The sequence below is a fragment of the Ascidiella aspersa genome, chromosome 1 (genome assembly GCF_963924565.1).
Source record: "Ascidiella aspersa chromosome 1, kaAscAspe10.2, whole genome shotgun sequence".
Taxonomy (NCBI): domain Eukaryota; kingdom Metazoa; phylum Chordata; class Ascidiacea; order Phlebobranchia; family Ascidiidae; genus Ascidiella; species Ascidiella aspersa.
Window position 1 is genome coordinate 14,482,250 of NC_139447.1, and position 18,307 is coordinate 14,500,556.

Consider the following 18,307-nt stretch of genomic DNA (forward strand, 5'->3'; position numbering starts at 1 on the left):
GGATGGTACGATCAAGATATATTTTTTCTGGGTCGCTAATCCCGAACGTTCCGAGGCCCAGGTTTCACTACAAGCAAAGCTGAATAGTGTTTCTTTTATTATACAATATAGACAGTGTGATTGCGAACAATTATTGTCGTCTACAAAACGACTTTTTACAACTCTATGGCCTGCTACAACTTAATGATAAAAAGTACTTTAAGGTCAGTTATGTGTAAGCATGCATTGAATTGGATACAAACAGTGCAACCACTGTTACCGCCTACCTCGGTTTGGAAGGTTTTCAACCTTTTGTAAAGGGTTGAAACCTATTCAGGGCGATTTTAACACGTGCCGCAGCTTGAATCCTAAATAAGTGGGTATAGATCACTATCGCATCAGGGGTTCCACGCAAGGATTGGAACACATTTTACGGAAAAGTTCCGGGAGTTCGTGACAGGTGTAATTCGGTGCGGTTGGGAGCTAAAACTACCGCCGACGTGCTATTTCTATCGTCCAAACCGCACCCTGCGGCAAATAACCAAGCGTTCCTGATCTGACAGATCATAAAATACAGAACCGTGTAAACTTCCTTGACAATTACTGCATTTGTCAACAACAATCCCAATTGTCTTATCCAAGGTAGCATTAATATGTACTAAAAATAAAGGCTTTAAAGACGTGACTAAAAAGGACACTAGCAAAAGATTCTTCCACACCGAAACGTGGCCACTGGAACTTAATCGCTTATTGATCGAGAGGAAATAGCAGAGACTACATTGCGACCAGTCCACGCATACACGCATTTCTAACGTCTGCAACAAATTGTCGCCAGCAAATTAGATACAACAAAAAGGCGCAGAATCACGTTAATAACCTTTGGAATATATACTTCACCTAACTAGGACAGATTTCTATAGCAACAATGTAACATATCTTAGCTGCTTCCCCAATATAAAAATGACTGCGGATAGAACCCAACTTATCTACCTGCGTTTCAGACCAGGTGTGTAATTGATATGGCAACGGACAGTATACGAAAGGTTCTCCCATCAATCGCTGTCTATCACGCATCTAACTTTCTTCGTTTTTGCGTATACGCCAAATCACATCTGGGCGCGAAACCGTTCGAACTCAAACTAAGACTTAGTTGTGGAGTACACCAAACGGCTGGCTCGAGCCTGTAAACACTATACGATGGCGACGTCACGCGAGCCGCGAGAAAAAGGCAAAGGCGACGCGCTTGAATGACGGCGGACTGGCCGCCATCTTTATTCCAGAACTGATTGGCTCGTTTGCCACGAACAGCCAGTTACAAGCGGAGATTTTCGCCTTTCCATCGCACTCGATGTCCAATAAATGATATGATTTGACATCGTTAGGAAGTTTCATACAATTTAACTAAAATACGAAGGACTTGTACTATTGTCCCATAAACGACATAACTTGAAGAACGAAGTAACACCTAGGTTGACGACATGGCACACAATATTCCATTTACTGAATATGTGACGAAACATGATGTCCTATGTTTGGAACGCCTCATTTTGCGCCTGTCTACGTATTTCAAAAATACGAATACTCTCTTATTGCTGGTCACGCGATTTAAAAAACGGTTTAATTGTACAATGCAACCAATGGTTCGGGGGCTGTAACTTAACATATAGAACCAACTTATGAGGTTAAATATTTGACACGAGCACCGCAACCAGCGGCGACCTTAACGCTCAATTAAATCGAGTCGTCTAAGCAAAAATGCTTAAAAAAATGCGTAACGGCTTATTCACGCAACGCGTTGGCCGCTAGTCTAGCGATTGTGCATTTGACCCATGCCACGAATGACGTATCGAAAGGGTGGAAGACATATTTGTCTCCGTTAAACAACATTTAACCACTATTAACAGAAAACCATAACTATTCAACAATAAAAAGACAAGGAATCTAAACTTGGACTTTTTAGTGGGCGAATTATGTCAAACTTCGTGAGTTACTTGTTAATAAGCCCTGTGATTAAACTTACATTGTTATCGGCCAATCCTATTTTTATAATTCTATTTCAGATATTCGATTTACATGACTGTAAAAAAATACAAAATCCCCTTAAATCTGCAAATTAAACCAAACTAGATTAAAACGGCAGCTGCAAAAATAAGGTACGCCGTACACAACACATCTACACCAGACTGCGACGCACAGTAATGGTAGTCACCCACTCACACAAGCACGTGACCAGCGGACAGTTTGCGCACCACGACTGCAATTTGCGACGTCACATGATTCTATTTTGAGTTTTTGAACAAGGCCGAAGTCGTATGGAGCGTTAACAAACCCCACCACATCATTGCATAACGGTGTACTGACGTAATGTTTGAAACATGACGTCAAACAGTCTCTGATCGATGTGAGCGCTCGCAAATGCGTTGCGTCAGCAGTAATGTGGCATTGGGAAAATTTAAGGGCCAGATATGGTTGTGACTGGAGCCCTCGCATGTCCCTAAAAGAATAACGTTGTCTTTCTGGAGTTGAATATTTAAAAACATCGCTAAACGTTACAAGACTGTATATTTCAGGTAAAAGAAAACCCGTCACTGTTTAAAATATATGTTCATTTGTTTACGACTTTCTGGATGACTTTGATTATATAATACTTATAAAGTATACGTTAACTCTATAAGTGTAAGTTTAGAGATACGTTTGAAAATATTTTATGAGTCCGCAGGTTAAGGACTGGTTGCAGGATGTGCCACACAAAACAAACCGACTCTGAGATATCGAGATTTATCTTTCTCGATTTTAAACCTGAAAGCTCAAGTAGTGTATACTTCTATCATTATACACGTTATCTTAGAGACGGTGGGATTTGACATTGTTTGAAACCGACAACGCTGACGCCTCGCACTCATTGTGTGGTAATAAACGTAATCCCGCGTGACCTTCCCGCGGTGTTTACAGACTTGCGTCAAGCAATTGTCTGTTGTGAGTTGGCGCAGATTGATCGACCTTTGTCAACGAGCATGGTAACTTTTTTATAATTTACGTGTTCAGAGTCTCCCGTAGTTTGTTTTGAAAATACATTACGTTTATTGTCTTATTCCATACTAGGAATAATTACGCAAACTATAGCTGTGTACCCCACTGAACGCTACAAGAATTTCTTGGACTGCAACCGTAGTTTTGTAACGGCGGATATCGCTGTCAACTAAACGGCATGTAGAAAATTGTCATATTTTCCATTTCGAAATGCGCACAAGAAAGTAAAATACATTGGTGACATTAATTCCCCTTTCTCCTTGCCTTGTCACCAACGCAGCCGATCATATGAGGTGTATGCCCAAATCAATTTATGGAACACACTGTTTATCGATTTTATGTGTATTATAAAGTTTCTAAAAAAGGACTTAGCAGACAATTTGCTTGAAGCGCAAAAAATAGAAAACCAACGTGAAATTAAGTGTGACTTTAGCGGGAACGTTTTGCGGAAGTAGAACTTAGAAATGCAATTTTGAAGAATAGAATAAACGAATGGATCAAGTCTATAAGCAATGTACTTAATGTATATCAAAAAATAATCTTTTAAATGAAATATACATTAATTAATGAGTCTGTCGTCGTTTCTAGGCATTTCGAGTAATATCCCAAACCGTCTTGCACACTGTTATGTTAAACAAGTAAAATATTTTGTTTTACCTAAGAGGGAAAAAACGTTACAGCGTAATTTTTTTGAATAGTTTGCGGATAGATTTTAGTCTCAAGAGTGTTTACAAAAAGTCTTCAATAATTTAAATTTTACGATATCCATCTATGCATCTATGATTAAATTAATTATTGCGGACACCCAATAACATTAACTAAAAATATGTAGCCTATATTTATTCATAAAGTTTTGAACTGCTTTGCTACTATTACAAAAGGCCTACATATAAGCCGTGCTTTCATTTAGTGTTACTCGGCGTTTTGTTTTAATATTAAGAAACAATATATTTATACTTTTATATTTTCGCGATTCTTATGAGGCACGCAGAAGTTTATTTATATTGGTAAAAGTTTGTGACCTCCAGATCAGCATAGCTAAATGTTATCTTGCTCCGAGACGAGTACATCTTTACTCCGAGACGAGTACATAGTTAAGTTACAAGGATTATCCTGTTTCATTATTCGAACAGTATTTATTCTGTGACAGGGGATCTTGTAGATAATTATTCTGGAAAAGTGCTAAAATCAGGAAGTGTGGTATATTTATGGAGTTACGTGGGAAGAGTGATTTCAGCTCTCGTGTCATTTAAATAAAATGTTTTTTTTCCCAAAGTAATCCTAATTTTACCCTATATTCAAAAGCACACGAACACAACAAATGGGGTTTTCGAGATTCTTTTATTTGTAGGTTTTCTTGTTTCGTTTTGGATATGTTGATGATTTAACGCTTGCCTCTCCCTCTGCGCTTCTTGTTTTTTTTGCTCTTCTTCTTTCCACGTTTGGCCGACTTTCTGCGTCGGTTAGCGCGTTTGGGGGACTTGCGGCGCTTCACACGTCGGCTCTTACGGCTCTTCTTGGACTTCTTTTTCTTTCCCTTTTTGGATTTCTTTCCCTTCTTCTTCTTACCCTTCTTGCTCTTCTTTCCCTTCTTCTTGCGCCCACCACGGCGCCTCTTGCGCCCACCCTTCTTGCCCTTTCGGCGCCTTCGGCGTTTCTTGGCCTTGAGTCCGCGACCCTTGGCGGTGAGTTTGTAAACTCCGCGTTTGTTTCTGTACAGATGGCCACCGCTAACCATACGTTTTATGGCGCGTCCAACTGCTTTCAGGCAGTGCGACTTTTTTACATTGTTGTGGGCGCAAATGTAACGAATAATTGCTTTCCTGGAGGAGCCGTTCTTCGAGTGAAGTCCCGTGATTGCACGTTTGACCATGATGTTGTAGGCGGCATGCCTTTTAGCACGTCCGCCCGACGGGTCAGGCACAGAAAGGCTCTCCTCCGAGGTAGCAGGCGTCATATCTTCGTTATCCGTCATTTTTCCCAATTTACCCAGGCTGATCACTAGTGCCACTGTGCGGCCAAAATGTTATTATTGTATTCCTATTTCGTACGTAGGCGAATTTTCATCGTTATTGTAGTATCATAATATTTATTGTTACATCACAAGTGGAATAATCGTTAATATAAAAATTGTACAACTGTTGTTAACTACAACTAAATTTATTGTTAAACAAAAAAGTAAAGCTTTTAATAAAAAAATACAAGTCGTTAAGTGATTTACAATGCAACGTAATTCATTTTACAACATTTCGTGGATGAATATTACGCAACATTTAACCACTGAGAGTCAGTAAAAACATGTAGATAATTTTTATCTGTAAAATTTTAATGACGGCATGATTGATACTCTTCGTAGATCAGAACTAACCTTGTCCAGAAAGTGTGGGTTATATGTGTTTAGCAGTAATTTACTAATTTTGATGAGCTTGTGGTGATATTTTATTTGTTTCCCTTCCGTCCCTACTTGGTAAAGTATAGGCAAAATAAACCATTTTGAATGAGTCATTGTTATAGTACTAAAAATTAACAATACAACTATGTTTTTATTTGATATATCTCACTATTGAGGCAACCCACAACCACCATGGAAAAGATCTCTAACGAAATATGTTTAACGTTATTGAATTTTAGTTTACTATTAATATTCTTACTGGCAAAACATGAATAGACATTATCTTTAACAAATATTTTTTTTTTCAAATGTTTTTGGAAATACGAATAAGTCTCGGTAACTTATTTTTCTATCGTAATTGTTTTACAAATGCAGGAATCGAATATTTTTTAAAAACAACATAGCTTTTTATTTTTTTGTATTATGTCATTATCTAAAACTACAAGGCGGTTGATATATAAATTTGTAAGGTTAAAGTTGACACTACACTCGTTTTGAGTAGCAGAACCAAATACATTAAGCAAAATTTAAAGATTTGGGACAATCGTACGTAAAAGGATAAGTTCAGCAAAGTGTAATTAAAAGCAAGCAAGTTTTAATTGCATGTTTAAGTACATTGCATTGCATGTTTAATTACACTAAACTTCATAAAAAAAACTATCCCGGGTTTCGAATTGGAAAAACTTGTTTCAAACGACTTTATCTCCTAGAACGGTGTTTCTTAACCCATGGGTTCAACCCAAACATGGTTGTACAAAATGTTTTGAAAAATATCGGAGGCAGTACGTAGACATGGCTCCTACTTTTTAATTGAAATTTATTAATGTTATTGTCTATTTCGTTTTGTTCACTTAGAGTTACAAACAGTTCAGTTAAAAGAATTGGGTCGCCATTGTTTTGCTGGAATCCAGCCAGAATACCGAAATTAGAACAACATCAAGATCGGATTAAAGCACAGTTCGTGAGAAGACCAAAGTAGGACAAATACCTAATAGTCGTAAAAACGTCCAAATCGGAATAAGTCCTAAAACCCTGTAGAATAAGATCTAAGAGTTAGGCCTATACAACGTTTTACTTAACCCCAAACCCCACCCCTAAGTAGGCTACATCACTAATTCTAATAATTTCAACCCTAACCCATTTCCTAACCCCACGCATTACCCACCAATAACCCCAAACAGGGCTAAAAAATCCAGTACCATAACAGTGGCGTCCTAACGACACCTTACAAACAAGGGAGCCCAAACGTCGACACCAAAACGGATGCCAGACCGACGGCCCCGATCGTCCCCTACCCTCTTCATAAAGTTTTAGGCGTTATTTTGGCCATTTGAGCCTTAGCTCGGTGAATAGCACTTAATCGAACAGGTATACGTCTTATTCAGAAGATTTAGATCTTACCCTGCCGTGGATATTACGTATTTTGCTTTATTATGTCGTTGGTATAAATACTATAGTTTTATAGATGTTTTCCCTTTTATGTATTGCTTTTTAGGTCTTATTGTGTGTCCCCCTTCCCTGTGATACAATAGTCTTCACAGTGTTGTAAAATCCTAGAATGTTGCACTACGGGTGTCCGATACCTGATTTTTTTTTCGATAACTCAAATTTTGGACAAATAGTATCGCGTTCCTAATCGAAATTACCTGATTAATATGCTAAAAAGCATACAGAGAGGGAAAGTCTGATATTTGCCCAAATCTAGCATTTTTTTAAATGGAAAATATAGGTTGTCAGGAGGTTATCGTGAACGTCCTGCTTCTATTTATCGTCTTATCTGATAACAATATCAACACAGCAGGTCAGCAGGTTCTGTTAGAGGTAAAATCTCCCTCTAGATTTAATTAATAATTTAAAATTTTATTACTTTTTCAATGCTTTTGTCAGGTGCGTTCGCGGGTAAACACGACGCGACATTCATCATCATCATAAACAACAACAGAAATGGATGCGAGGCTTTAAAAACCCATGAGCCAACCAACTGAAGTGGGAGGCGAAAGTATAGACGTCGCGGGTCCAAGCAAGACCCAAGAGAAGAGGGTAATGTCACGATTCATACCGACGAAGAGGAAAAACTTCGAAAACAAAAAGGCAAACAAGAAGCGTTAAAGAAAATCACCCGAAACATAAAAAAAAGCGAACAGCAACGACCGGCATGATGTAAAGACGAGGGTTACGAGAAAACTCAAAGCGATAATTTTTGGCCACAAAAGTGATATATGTCATACAGATGGGTTTTGCAATCCACACTTAATGGCGCAAGTGCTGCTTTACAGAAAAACACGAGCAAGCTACATTTGGTCGCATACTTAACATAATATCAATCAACTCACGCGTGTTTGGTCGATAAACAAAACATTCTTTCGTCGGTGGGAGTTTCAAAATAGTAAATGAAGTAACAACTATATAAGGTGTGATTGAATTTTTAAGCGGCGCATATTGTGGAACCATGTAGAGCTGTAGACCAAAGGTCTGCTTCAAAACGAAATCGCGAAACAAATGAACAACCGAACGTAGAGCGTGGCAATCTATTGCAAGCAATACAGCGTGAAATATCAATTCGCTGAAAACATTTTTAGCACTATTGCATTGATAATAATTAACGACAAAACCACAGAAAAAGACCTATGGATATTTAATTAACAGAAAGGCGGTTTAACTTACATCGTATAATTAGATATTATTCGTTATCGCTGTCGTCGTTGAATATGGGTATTATCAATGCATAAATTGCATATATCTGACACGTGAATATTGCCGATTGATTTCTGTTCAGCGATTAACGAAAGGACACAACAGTCAAATAATGATGCTTGTATTGGTGATGATATATGAAAGCTTTCCAGCGGAGGAATAGCTAAGTCGTGTGAGCTAAAAAAAATGGCGCCAACTTAACAACGTTAAACAAACTTTTGCAACAACAAAAACGCATTACTGGTAATTCAAAAAAAGTAGAGGGGCTCTTGCGCGCGATAGTGCATTCGTCATACAGCGCATTCAGTTGGTTGTTTTGGCCTCAGGCTTTTCGATTAACTTTTGAAACAAAACGGAGTAAAATAGGGCACGATTTGAAAAGAAGTGTAAAACGCGCCGATGCGAGGTTAATAGAATCTCGAAAAAGAAAAGAAACTCTCAAATGGGTTCGTATTTCGGTATACTCTTGAACTCGCGTTCGCTCGGTTTAGTAACTTAGTTGGCACCGACATAGCGCGAAGAAACACAAGTGCAAAAAGGCCAGGGGTAGAAGGGAGAGGGTAACGAGTTTCCACAACGCCTTACACCCGCAAGGCTTAGCGTGGCGTCCAAGAAAGAACGCTGCGAGTTAGTAGTACGGCTGTTGCTGAGAGGCGAGAAAGAAAAAGCATTCTAAAAGCAAACAAACGGTCAAGGCGGGCACAAAAAATGTGCTTGGCAACAGTGTTAAAGGCCACGTAAACGTTTGAAACTTGTCTGGTTGTGCGTGTTTAGATGAGACATCAAAGGCGAGGTTGAACTGCTGCACACAAATTGGCGTCTCAGTTTTGTAATGGTGACCCGTTCCTCGGGCGGTTTGAACATGTCAGTAGTTGAAATGATTCAGTAAACTTTTGTCTAATGTATAAAATTGTACGCGAAATAAGTACCACTGAATACACGGGATGAAAGCGGTGCTACCGTATGACGAGACATAATCCTTGTTAATTTACAACTGTTAACCAAATAGTTATCAGGCATCTAACACCCGACACAGGCTTTAAAGCGAGGTCGTTCACCAAATAATGAAATAAAATGCTAAAAAGCAAACTTGCAAAAACCCGAAGCTGTAACGCTTGGCAGCGTGCCAGGCCGGCTGGCAGCCGCGCAAGCGTCGCGCGGTTGTGAATTCCTACCACTACAAAACTACATGCCAATATATAAATTGCTACACATTGAAAAGTAGGACCGGATAAAAGAAAAAAAGTAATAATTTGGAAAAAAGTGTCGACAAGATTGAAAACTGAGCAAAACGATTGCCGAAAACGAAGCAGCTGATACAATCTAACCCCACAAGCTCTCAGTCTAAAACATATGGTATAAAATCCGCCATCTTCAAATAGGTGCGTTAAAACCCAGTCGACCTTCGTTCCTTCCTGGGCAAGGGTGGGGTTGCCCTGTATCCACCAGCAGCTCCGTCGGGGGCCGAAACCAAATTCGAGGGGCTTGAAACGGTGTGCGACAAGCGCGATTTCTCGAAATGATGTATCAGTGACGTCATAGGAAGGGGCGGCACGTCATCGGCCTGTTCTTGATGTTGGCCGGCAGGCGGTGACGATTCGTCTGAAGTTGGGTTAAAATTAGGTCAACGACTGCTACGCAATCGATATAACGTAATTCAATTCACAAACAAAACATAAAGTATAGTTGACCGCGTTGATTAATCACTTTGTTTTAAAAAATAAAATAGAAAATTATTGATTGAAAAGTACCTTGGGTTTATGCTTAAAAACAGGCAGTGCCGATTGATATCAATACCCTTTGTTAGATACAATCAAGCTTTGGCAAGCAAATCAAACAAACCACAAACCATCGAAAAAGCTGATTTTAATTAAGGATTTGCACCTTCCATAAAAGTAACTCGACACCAATTTTTTTATAATTTTCTTATTTACCATTTCACTCAGATAAAATGTTAGTAAACCACAATTATTAGCAAAATATTTCGGGCGATTAAAATGCCGAATCATTAGAATGAAATTACTATTCGGCATTTCCAACATAGCCGGATATGCAAGGATACGTAATTCCGTTTGAACACCAATTTAAATCAAATTCGATGCGATATTGATTTTAGCAAGAACCGACGGACATAAACCAAGGCGTTTAGGAGGTATATCAGTTAACAACAACCAATTTACTACAACAAATAGTTCTACTTTAAACGTCTATGCGTCAGGTTCTAAAAAGCAATATCGCATCGAAGTTATAAGAATTATGTTACTTTAATTACAGTCATTGCAATTAATTACTTTCGATTGATCATCACTCGTCACTCCCGAGCAGTCGAACTCGACCGACCTTGTACCGCGTCCGAGTAGGAGGGCGGAGCCGAGTTGCTGAACTTGCCCTTCTGCAAACATAAAGTTGAGTTGCAAACGCAATGTAACATTAGTTTAGTGGTTTGAGAACAAGCGTTCAGCGAAACAAGGGAAGCGGAAAGTTGGTGTATTTTTACATTATTTTTAATGCACTAGAGCAGTATTTTTAATGCACTAGACAACCTAACGGTCGCGACCCCAAATGGGGTAGGCTAAAAAATTTCTGGGGTCGCGCCATCAATCACCATATTTTGCTGTTTTAGTTCGATTTATGTATTTCGTTTTCTTTACGGTGACGTCACACTATTAAATGTGACGGAGTACATAGCAAAGATAAGCTTTTGTTTCTTCTACATAAAATAAGTGTTTTTAGCTGTTAAGACCTGCTAGGTTACAAAGATTTCAGCAAATATTTATTTTTGTACTTCGATACAATCAAGTTACCCGACTCTATCCAATTTTGTGAGTTAACTATACTCTTTTTGTTCTCAACCAACAAGCATATTACAAAACGAAACCCCGTAAATCGCTCGGAAGTAGAGCATGCCATGCGGTTAGAGCCGCGTTTTTAAAACTGGTGGACACTATACACTACAGGCGTAGCCATCACACGAAATGCAATTTAGTGTTCAAACAAATTGAAAATTTGGTGTTCATTCGTGTGCTAAATTCAAATTCATAATTGAAATAAAACTTCACAAAATACGTCATTTTGGTATACATATAGCAACAGTTTTCTCGAAAAAAAAAATGTGTATAATTTACACATATTTGCTCCTGTTACTTAGTTCCAGCATTATTATTATATATTTTTTATTCCTATCTGAAAAAAAAAATGGGGTCGCAATGTAAATTCTGATTTAATTTTATTTAAATTGGGGTCACTTATTAAAAAGGTTGGATACCACTGCATTAGAGTTGCGATGTCTTGACCACAGAGTATATGTGAAATATCTAAACTCGAGTTTGGATGTCCGATTCCTGTTTTTTAATTCCGGTGTTAACCAATTTACTTCTATCACGCTACAATTTCTACATTAATCTGGCATCGGATTGGCACTGATGTACTGATTCTAGGACCTAGGATGACTCGCACTCTAATCCAATGTCACCGGACTTCCCAACACTTGACATTCCTTAATATGGGCAAGTGTTACTCACCACTTCTAAAGCTGCCAACTGCTCGCGTAGGATGTGATTTTCTTTCTCAATCTTCTGCCGCTCCAAGTCCCTCTCGTCCGTTACATGCTATGGGTTAACAAAACACCAGATATTACAAATATATTAAATCAAAATAGTAAAAGGTTGATTTGGGATCTAAACGAGATTCCGGACTTTTCTCTTGGGAAGCAAGGAGGTTTACATATATTAAGTGATCTTTTAATGGACACTACATGTAAGCACAGTGCAATGACACCCCACGAGAAGAACTCAAAACACAAATAGCCACCTTGTATAGGCGAATAGTAAATCACAGCCTCAGACTTCATGAGGATTTATCCAGATTTGGTTTTGCAAGTAGCACCTACAGAACTCGTGACTTACGCCGACATTACCTACCATGAGTCTGGTGAGCTGCGTCTGCAGGCTGTTCATGATCTCCATCATGTTCTGCACCGAGATGCCGGGCTTGGACAACAGGTCGTAGGCCGAGGCCGGGCGAGAACCGACTGCGCCCTCGTCCACCGTCAAACCCGTCATCGCCGTCGGTTTGAGCTCGCTGAGGGAAACATCGGCCGACGTCTCGTCCCCAGTGGCGGGCGGCGCCGACCCGTTGTCGGTGGAATCCTCGACAAACGGCTGCTCGGATGTCTCGAAGAAGGCGTCAGAGTCGGAGGCGGCCAGACTCTCGTCGGCGTGATGGTTGCTATGGTTACCGGCGGTAGAGACTCGCGCGAAGCTGTCGGAAGACGGAGACTTGGCGAGCAGGTCGCCGTTCAGAATGTCTTTGGTGCTGGTAGACGGCGACGCGGGCGAATCGAAGCTGGGTCGGGACACAGGCACCGCCCAGCGTTCCTGGGGCGACTGGGCGTCAGGCTCCGACTGTTGGCTCGTGGTGCTGTCCAGGGCGCCGAAAATGGAGGACCTGTTGGACGAGGACCTCTCGCGTTCGTGGCCAGCCACCTCTAGGTGTCGCCTTACCACGATCTGCTCGGGAACCATGCACTCGTTGAGCAGTTTGGTGAGCTTGTCGACTGAAAACATACTTTGTGTTAAATTTTTAGTTTAAATAATGGAAATACGTGATGAAACGACAATTTCAGAATTAATTAAGCAGTAAAACAATATTTTGGGTAAAAAAATGATTTAAATTAGGTTTAAAACTGCATATATCTCTTGAAACAGAATTCTCAGAATTCTCTAGAAGTCTTGAAAGAAAATTATTATAAGATAATGTTTTCGGTTTGTTATGATGTTTCATCGAAAAACTAGATTATTTAATGACATTTTCTTTTTTAAATCACCTAATCCTTGACAGCATTTAGAAAATAAACAGAATAACTAATAACAGGCCACTTCTAAAAACAATTTAAAGTGATACGAAAGCGAGTTTGCCAACGTACCACAGAGCAGCGAATGCATGACGAGTGTCTTCGGTTCGGGCTCGCTGTCCTCTGGCGACATCTCGAGGATTTCGTCGAGCATCGCTTCATCGACTCCCGCCGCTTCAGCAAGGAGCTTGTGCTTCTTGTCGAGGCCCAGAACGATTTCCTGTATTCGAGAAGTAGGTGGTTAAGTTTTCACCGTTTTATCAAGTTTTAACAAATACTGCTCGATAATGAATTGCAAAGTAAAAAAAGGTCGAGTAGATCGACATCACGTTTCGATATGAGCTTATGTCATCATCAGTTAATGTGAATGAGAAGTAATTTAAGCACCACTTATGCAAAACAGGGCGCAATTGTTCAGTCCTGAGTTTATAGTTGGAGCACTATTTAGCACATTTAGGTGTTGAACAGGTACTAAAACAAATACGGTTTGCGTAAATTAAAAAGGGTGCCGCAAAAAATGCAAGTTTGTTAACGTTTGCGATATTTGCGTTTAAATCTTTGAGCTTTTCGATCATAATGTCCCGTGGACTGCGTTTCTACTGATACAGCCACAACACAAAGCAATGTAATTAGTTTGGGATAGTTTATGGTGACGTAGTAAAATTCAATTAATATAGTTCTTAGCAATTTGGTTTATTAGAGTTGGACAATGAGCACTGGAGCAAGTTTGCGAACAAATTTTGGTTCGTTTACTTGAATAGCATTGCCAGGTAATATACAAGTCGAATCGCGTTCACTTTTAACGCACTGAAATGTTCTAAAACAGGGTTGGCATATTTTATGAATCATCTCAGATATTTGAAAACCTTTCAATAAAATACAATTTATAGGCATTCCAAGACCTAAGGTTCATTCGACATGTGTTAAATATAATTAAAAAAACAAAACAGCATTAATGCCATGGCAACATAGCAACAAATAATTCAAAAGTTTGTTAACAACGACAATCTCTAAGCACAAAAATTCAGCAATACATAAAATAAAATCTATTTAAAGACTTTTGGAAAAGCATCGGGTTTCTCAAAGACTTGTAAATAATAAGCAAATCAATTTAAAGACAATAAAAGCCATTTAAAAATAAGAGACTTTGTAGCAACCCTGTAATAAAAAAACCATAAGTGACCATATACCTGGTGGACGGATTGGAGTCGATTGGAAAGAGGAATCTCCTCAGTTATTGACAATGATGTGGCCACTTGGATGCCAGGACTCTTAACAGCCTGTTAGTAAAAGCCGTATCGATATTAATCGTGATATTTAAAACTATATTTAAATTACAGAGCACATAACATGTTAAAATAGGCATTTTTGTAAGAAAAACAAGCATGCTCACGGAAACGCGTACATCGGGATGGTTTTCTTGGGCTGATCCGACGAGCGTCCCGGCCGATACGGCGTTGTTCATTCTGTTGAAAATAGTGGTTAACGATCAGCGTATTAGCAATAGACACCACAATGACACGAGAAAGCATGAAATATCAAAATTAAGCCACAGCTTTTAGTTTTTGAATCACGTGTGTAAGTTTTCACCCAAGCACCAATACAAGAATTATTTCTGTTGTATTTTATTCCTGGAACTTTACAATGATTTTCACTTACGGGTCGTCATCTGAAATGTCGCGCGACGTTTCGGGGACGCGGAATCCCTTTCTGCGGTGGGAGGCAGAAGTGGTGTCCTGCTGCAAAGAAACGACAAGTTGGTTAGAGTTCGACCAGTTATATAATCTTGAAGTTATGTGCACTAAAGTATTTTTGGGAAAAGCACGTGGCGTGATATAAATATGTTTGTGTGACGCGTGCTGATAAAACGGTTGACTTTGGATTCATTAAGAACAGACTTGGTGTAACATTAAAATAATCGTTTTTTTAATATTTACGTCTAAGGCAGTTATGTTTCTAATCGGCTTGCTTTTAGACGTTATCACGTGATAACACTGCTAGGAATAAAATAAGGTTACAATTTTATTGGTTTATTGGTTTAAAACGTTGGTAATCATAATAAAAAAGTTGAGTAAGGAAACAAATGGACGGCGGCTAAGTGAACAAAAAAACGTTTTAAAGTATATGTATACGTTGCTTCATGACGGTTCAATTGTCTTGAGCGAGGACCATGACAATGACAACATATAATTTAAACTTGAAAAGTGAGAACACTTGTAAAACTTTGCAGAGACTTAACGCCGCGCCTAGGCGTATTTATGGCGTGTTAAACCAACCTTTTTGGCGAGGGCAATGGTGTCGGTGATGTGCTTCATCCATTGCTTCACGTCGCCGCTCGATTTGGCAACGAACTCGTACATCTGAGGCCCGCCATGGGTCGACATGGCGAAAAAAGCGCGCTTGTCTGTTCAAATGAGAGTTTGCAGTTTACTCAAAAGTACTGCTTGTCAATGCGAAGGTTAGACTCCAGAAAAGTTTTAGACAACAGGCGGATATACGTACAAATTAACTTTTGGTTGTTTAGTACTTTACCACATTCGTTCCGTTTTCGGATACTCGAAAACTAAAGTTTAAGTTTAAAACGTGCAATTGTCAACATAGGGTGAGTACATAAATACTGAAATAAATCTCCACTTATTTTATATCGTTTGCGATTTTTTGTCATACAAAGGGTCAATGTTTATCATAAGCACATTCTTATATATAATAAAGGCCCTTTCCACATTTTGCAAGAGGGTATTCCTGCAGTTCGTATGGGCAATGTAAAAAAGATCCAAAGAGGCTGGTAAAAAATCTGGAAATCGCCAGGCAAATTTACTTACCGGTGGCAACGTTTCGCACAATCAGCTTGTCAGTCTTCAGGAAGGGAGTGATGAGAACGCCGTTGGTGGAGGACTGACATTTCAAGGTGTAACGGTCGTCTTGCCGCTGAAGCAGGATCAATAAGTCCTCGAAGAGCACGCAGTGAAGTTCTGCGGATATGGGGTAGACGCAGAATAAGAAATTGAGTAATTGCTTATTATAGCTCATACGAGATGAACCAGTGCATTTCTAGAGAATAAATGACCTCTGTGGATAGCGAGATAAAAAATGCTATTTTTGTTTGATGACTAAACGCCCTACTAGGCTTGACGAAAACAGAAAGTATAAACAAACCAATCCATTACCATAGGCAACCGAATAAAACAGAGAATTTATGAAATTGGAAATCCACAACACTTATGAAAATTTCTAAAAACTTGGTTAAAACTTACGTATTTCCTTCCTCTTGTCCATCTGTCCCACTCTCCACGTAAGCTGACCGTGATGGACCACATGACGTTTGGTGAGGTCAATCGACTGCAAGAAATCCGGCAACGTATAAATGTAAAAATCAATTTATATCGGTGGTTTTATTGCCAGATTTGTATGGCAGAAGAACAAGTGCTTTAAGGCTCATAAAATTTATGCCACTTAAATATTTCGGTTTAGATTTGGACTTGGCACTTACTAGTCTAGGACAGTGATTGTCCAGTGACCTCTTTCACAGGTAAACACTTGGCCCCTGTCCACCAATATAAACAACTATATTTTGTTTTTACCCAGAAACTAAACGACAACAAACAAACGCTGGAATAACATATAAGCGTAAAAATACCACTAATATTGAACAATTTTGCGCAAATAATTCTATACAATTTAAGAACAATCCAGTTAAACTTGAGGGCCGGACATAGCATTTTTTAGGTAAATACTAAACTAAAACAGCCTAAAGTTCGTTGATTTAATTTGATTTAACAAAACATTTTATTTAAAGCGAGCCGTTAAGCATAAAGCACAACAAACATTTCGCAAATTTCCCGATATAAATCATTCATCGCGACATTTTTTGTCAAATCAGGAGTTTGGGGGTCTTTTGAGAATTCAACCAACAGACATATGGCTGAATAAAAATAACCTAATACCTGTATGGCTAAAAAAATTTTGAGAGACTCAATGCATCAAATGTATCAATTTAAATACAGTCCAGCAGGTTTATTTTTAAATTTAATAGACAGAAAATAACATTCCGAAAAATGCATTTATATAGATAAAGAATTTAGAACTTTATTAGAGGATAATATCGTACGAAAGGCAAAAAACTCTCGGGGCCTAAAGACACTACAAAATGGAATACGATTGTTGACGCAAATCAAGTCATCTGCAAAATAGCTTAAATCCTAGCCATGTTGTTTTCACTAAATAGCAAGTCAAGTCCCAGTGCCAGCTTACTGTACTTGCGACACACACACAAAAAAGAAATTATTAAAGATACCAGATTATTTCCTATGCAAGGCAGGCTTATATCAGCTAAGCGTAAGCCAAGCTTTCATGCAGGATATTGAAATATCCTGTATCCTAGTTTTTTTTTATTCCACTGAATTTGGAGTCTTTTGTATACCAAGCCGCATGTGGTTAATGTACTTTTACTATTTTGCGTTGATCTTGCACATGAAAGCCATCGACCCCTAAAAATAGCTTTGTGGATCCCCGAGGGTCAATGGACCGGTTAGGATCCACTGGTCTATGAGGTCATAACAACCACAATGAGTTTAAACGGCGCAAAAATTATATCGTAACCCTTTGGTGTGGCAATGTTATGAGAACGCTACCAAGGTGAAGACCTATTCTTGTGGCCCTTCGAGGATCACACCGTAGCTCCCAAGGAGGCCGATTGACCCAGTTAAGACATATGGTCTAAGCCCTAGTAAGGCTAAATTTCAGGCAGGTAGCGGTTCCGTGAAGCATCGAAAAAACGCCGTCTTCGAGCGCATAATATACCTTGTATTGCTGCACGAGGTCGTAGGACGAAGCGTGGCTGGAGCTGACTTTCGACAGCGGGGTTCGATCCAGGTTCGTCTGAATCTCCAAGATTTTCTACAACGCATAAAGCGGAAATTTGAAACAATGCAATCATTTTACTTTTATTTTTAAGCATTGAAATGACGCAATGGTAAATTTATAACTTTTAAAAGATTTAGATGAACTAAACAATAACAAACGTAATGCAAACCACATGAAAAATGCAAACCTCAGCAAAGTAAAAAAATCTCAAAACGTTATTTAGTTACACCACGATGTACCTGTTTGTCTTCTGCCTCTTTTACGGTCTGATTGACGAAGGCCAAGATTTCGCGACACCTTTCCGATGCTTTCCTGATCTTTTCCAGTTCGCTTTCCTGCTTTTCTGTATTTGAACGATACGAGTAACTGACCGTATTTACGACGACAAACTGATTGTATATAACGTATGCTCTTGTTTATTCAAAATATTGTTTTTCTTAAAAAAAATAAATTTATAAACGAGCGGCGTGGGTATATTGCTTCATGTAAAACTTAAC

The 18,307-nt window shown here is 39.0% G+C and overlaps 2 protein-coding genes across 7 annotated transcripts in view; both read right to left on the reverse strand.

Annotated features, from left to right (window-relative positions):
- Positions 1-4,393: 4,393 nt before the first annotated feature.
- LOC146167942 (uncharacterized) lies at positions 4,394-4,984 on the reverse strand. The gene has a single exon (XM_083390847.1). The coding sequence runs from the start codon at positions 4,982-4,984 to the stop codon at positions 4,394-4,396; it is 591 nt and encodes a 196-aa protein (XP_083246973.1).
- Positions 4,985-7,209: 2,225 nt separating this feature from the next.
- Positions 7,210-18,307, reverse strand: part of LOC146167943 (rho guanine nucleotide exchange factor 1-like) — a 38,357-nt gene continuing 27,259 nt past the window's right edge. For 5 of the 6 annotated variants that reach the window (XM_083380491.1, XM_083380469.1, XM_083380507.1 and 2 more), the window contains 13 exons: positions 18,050-18,153; positions 17,748-17,843; positions 16,202-16,286; positions 15,770-15,919; positions 15,224-15,351; positions 14,607-14,686; positions 14,341-14,413; positions 14,138-14,227; positions 13,020-13,167; positions 12,016-12,650; positions 11,617-11,703; positions 10,387-10,487; positions 7,210-9,697 (listed from right to left, as the gene is read on the reverse strand). In XM_083380491.1, coding sequence (XP_083236617.1) covers positions 10,407-10,487; positions 11,617-11,703; positions 12,016-12,650; positions 13,020-13,167; positions 14,138-14,227; positions 14,341-14,413; positions 14,607-14,686; positions 15,224-15,351; positions 15,770-15,919; positions 16,202-16,286; positions 17,748-17,843; positions 18,050-18,153 — 1,757 coding nt within the window. In that variant the 3' untranslated portion in view covers positions 7,210-9,697; positions 10,387-10,406. The remainder of the gene's footprint in view (positions 9,698-10,386; positions 10,488-11,616; positions 11,704-12,015; positions 12,651-13,019; positions 13,168-14,137; positions 14,228-14,340; positions 14,414-14,606; positions 14,687-15,223; positions 15,352-15,769; positions 15,920-16,201; positions 16,287-17,747; positions 17,844-18,049; positions 18,154-18,307) is intronic. The other variant, XM_083380477.1, reaches the window with a different exon arrangement.

Excerpts from the sequence above, each read along its gene's own strand:
- LOC146167942 (XM_083390847.1), bottom strand. The coding sequence starts at position 4,984 with ATGACGGATAACGAAGATATGACGCCTGCTACCTCGGAGGAGAGCCTT.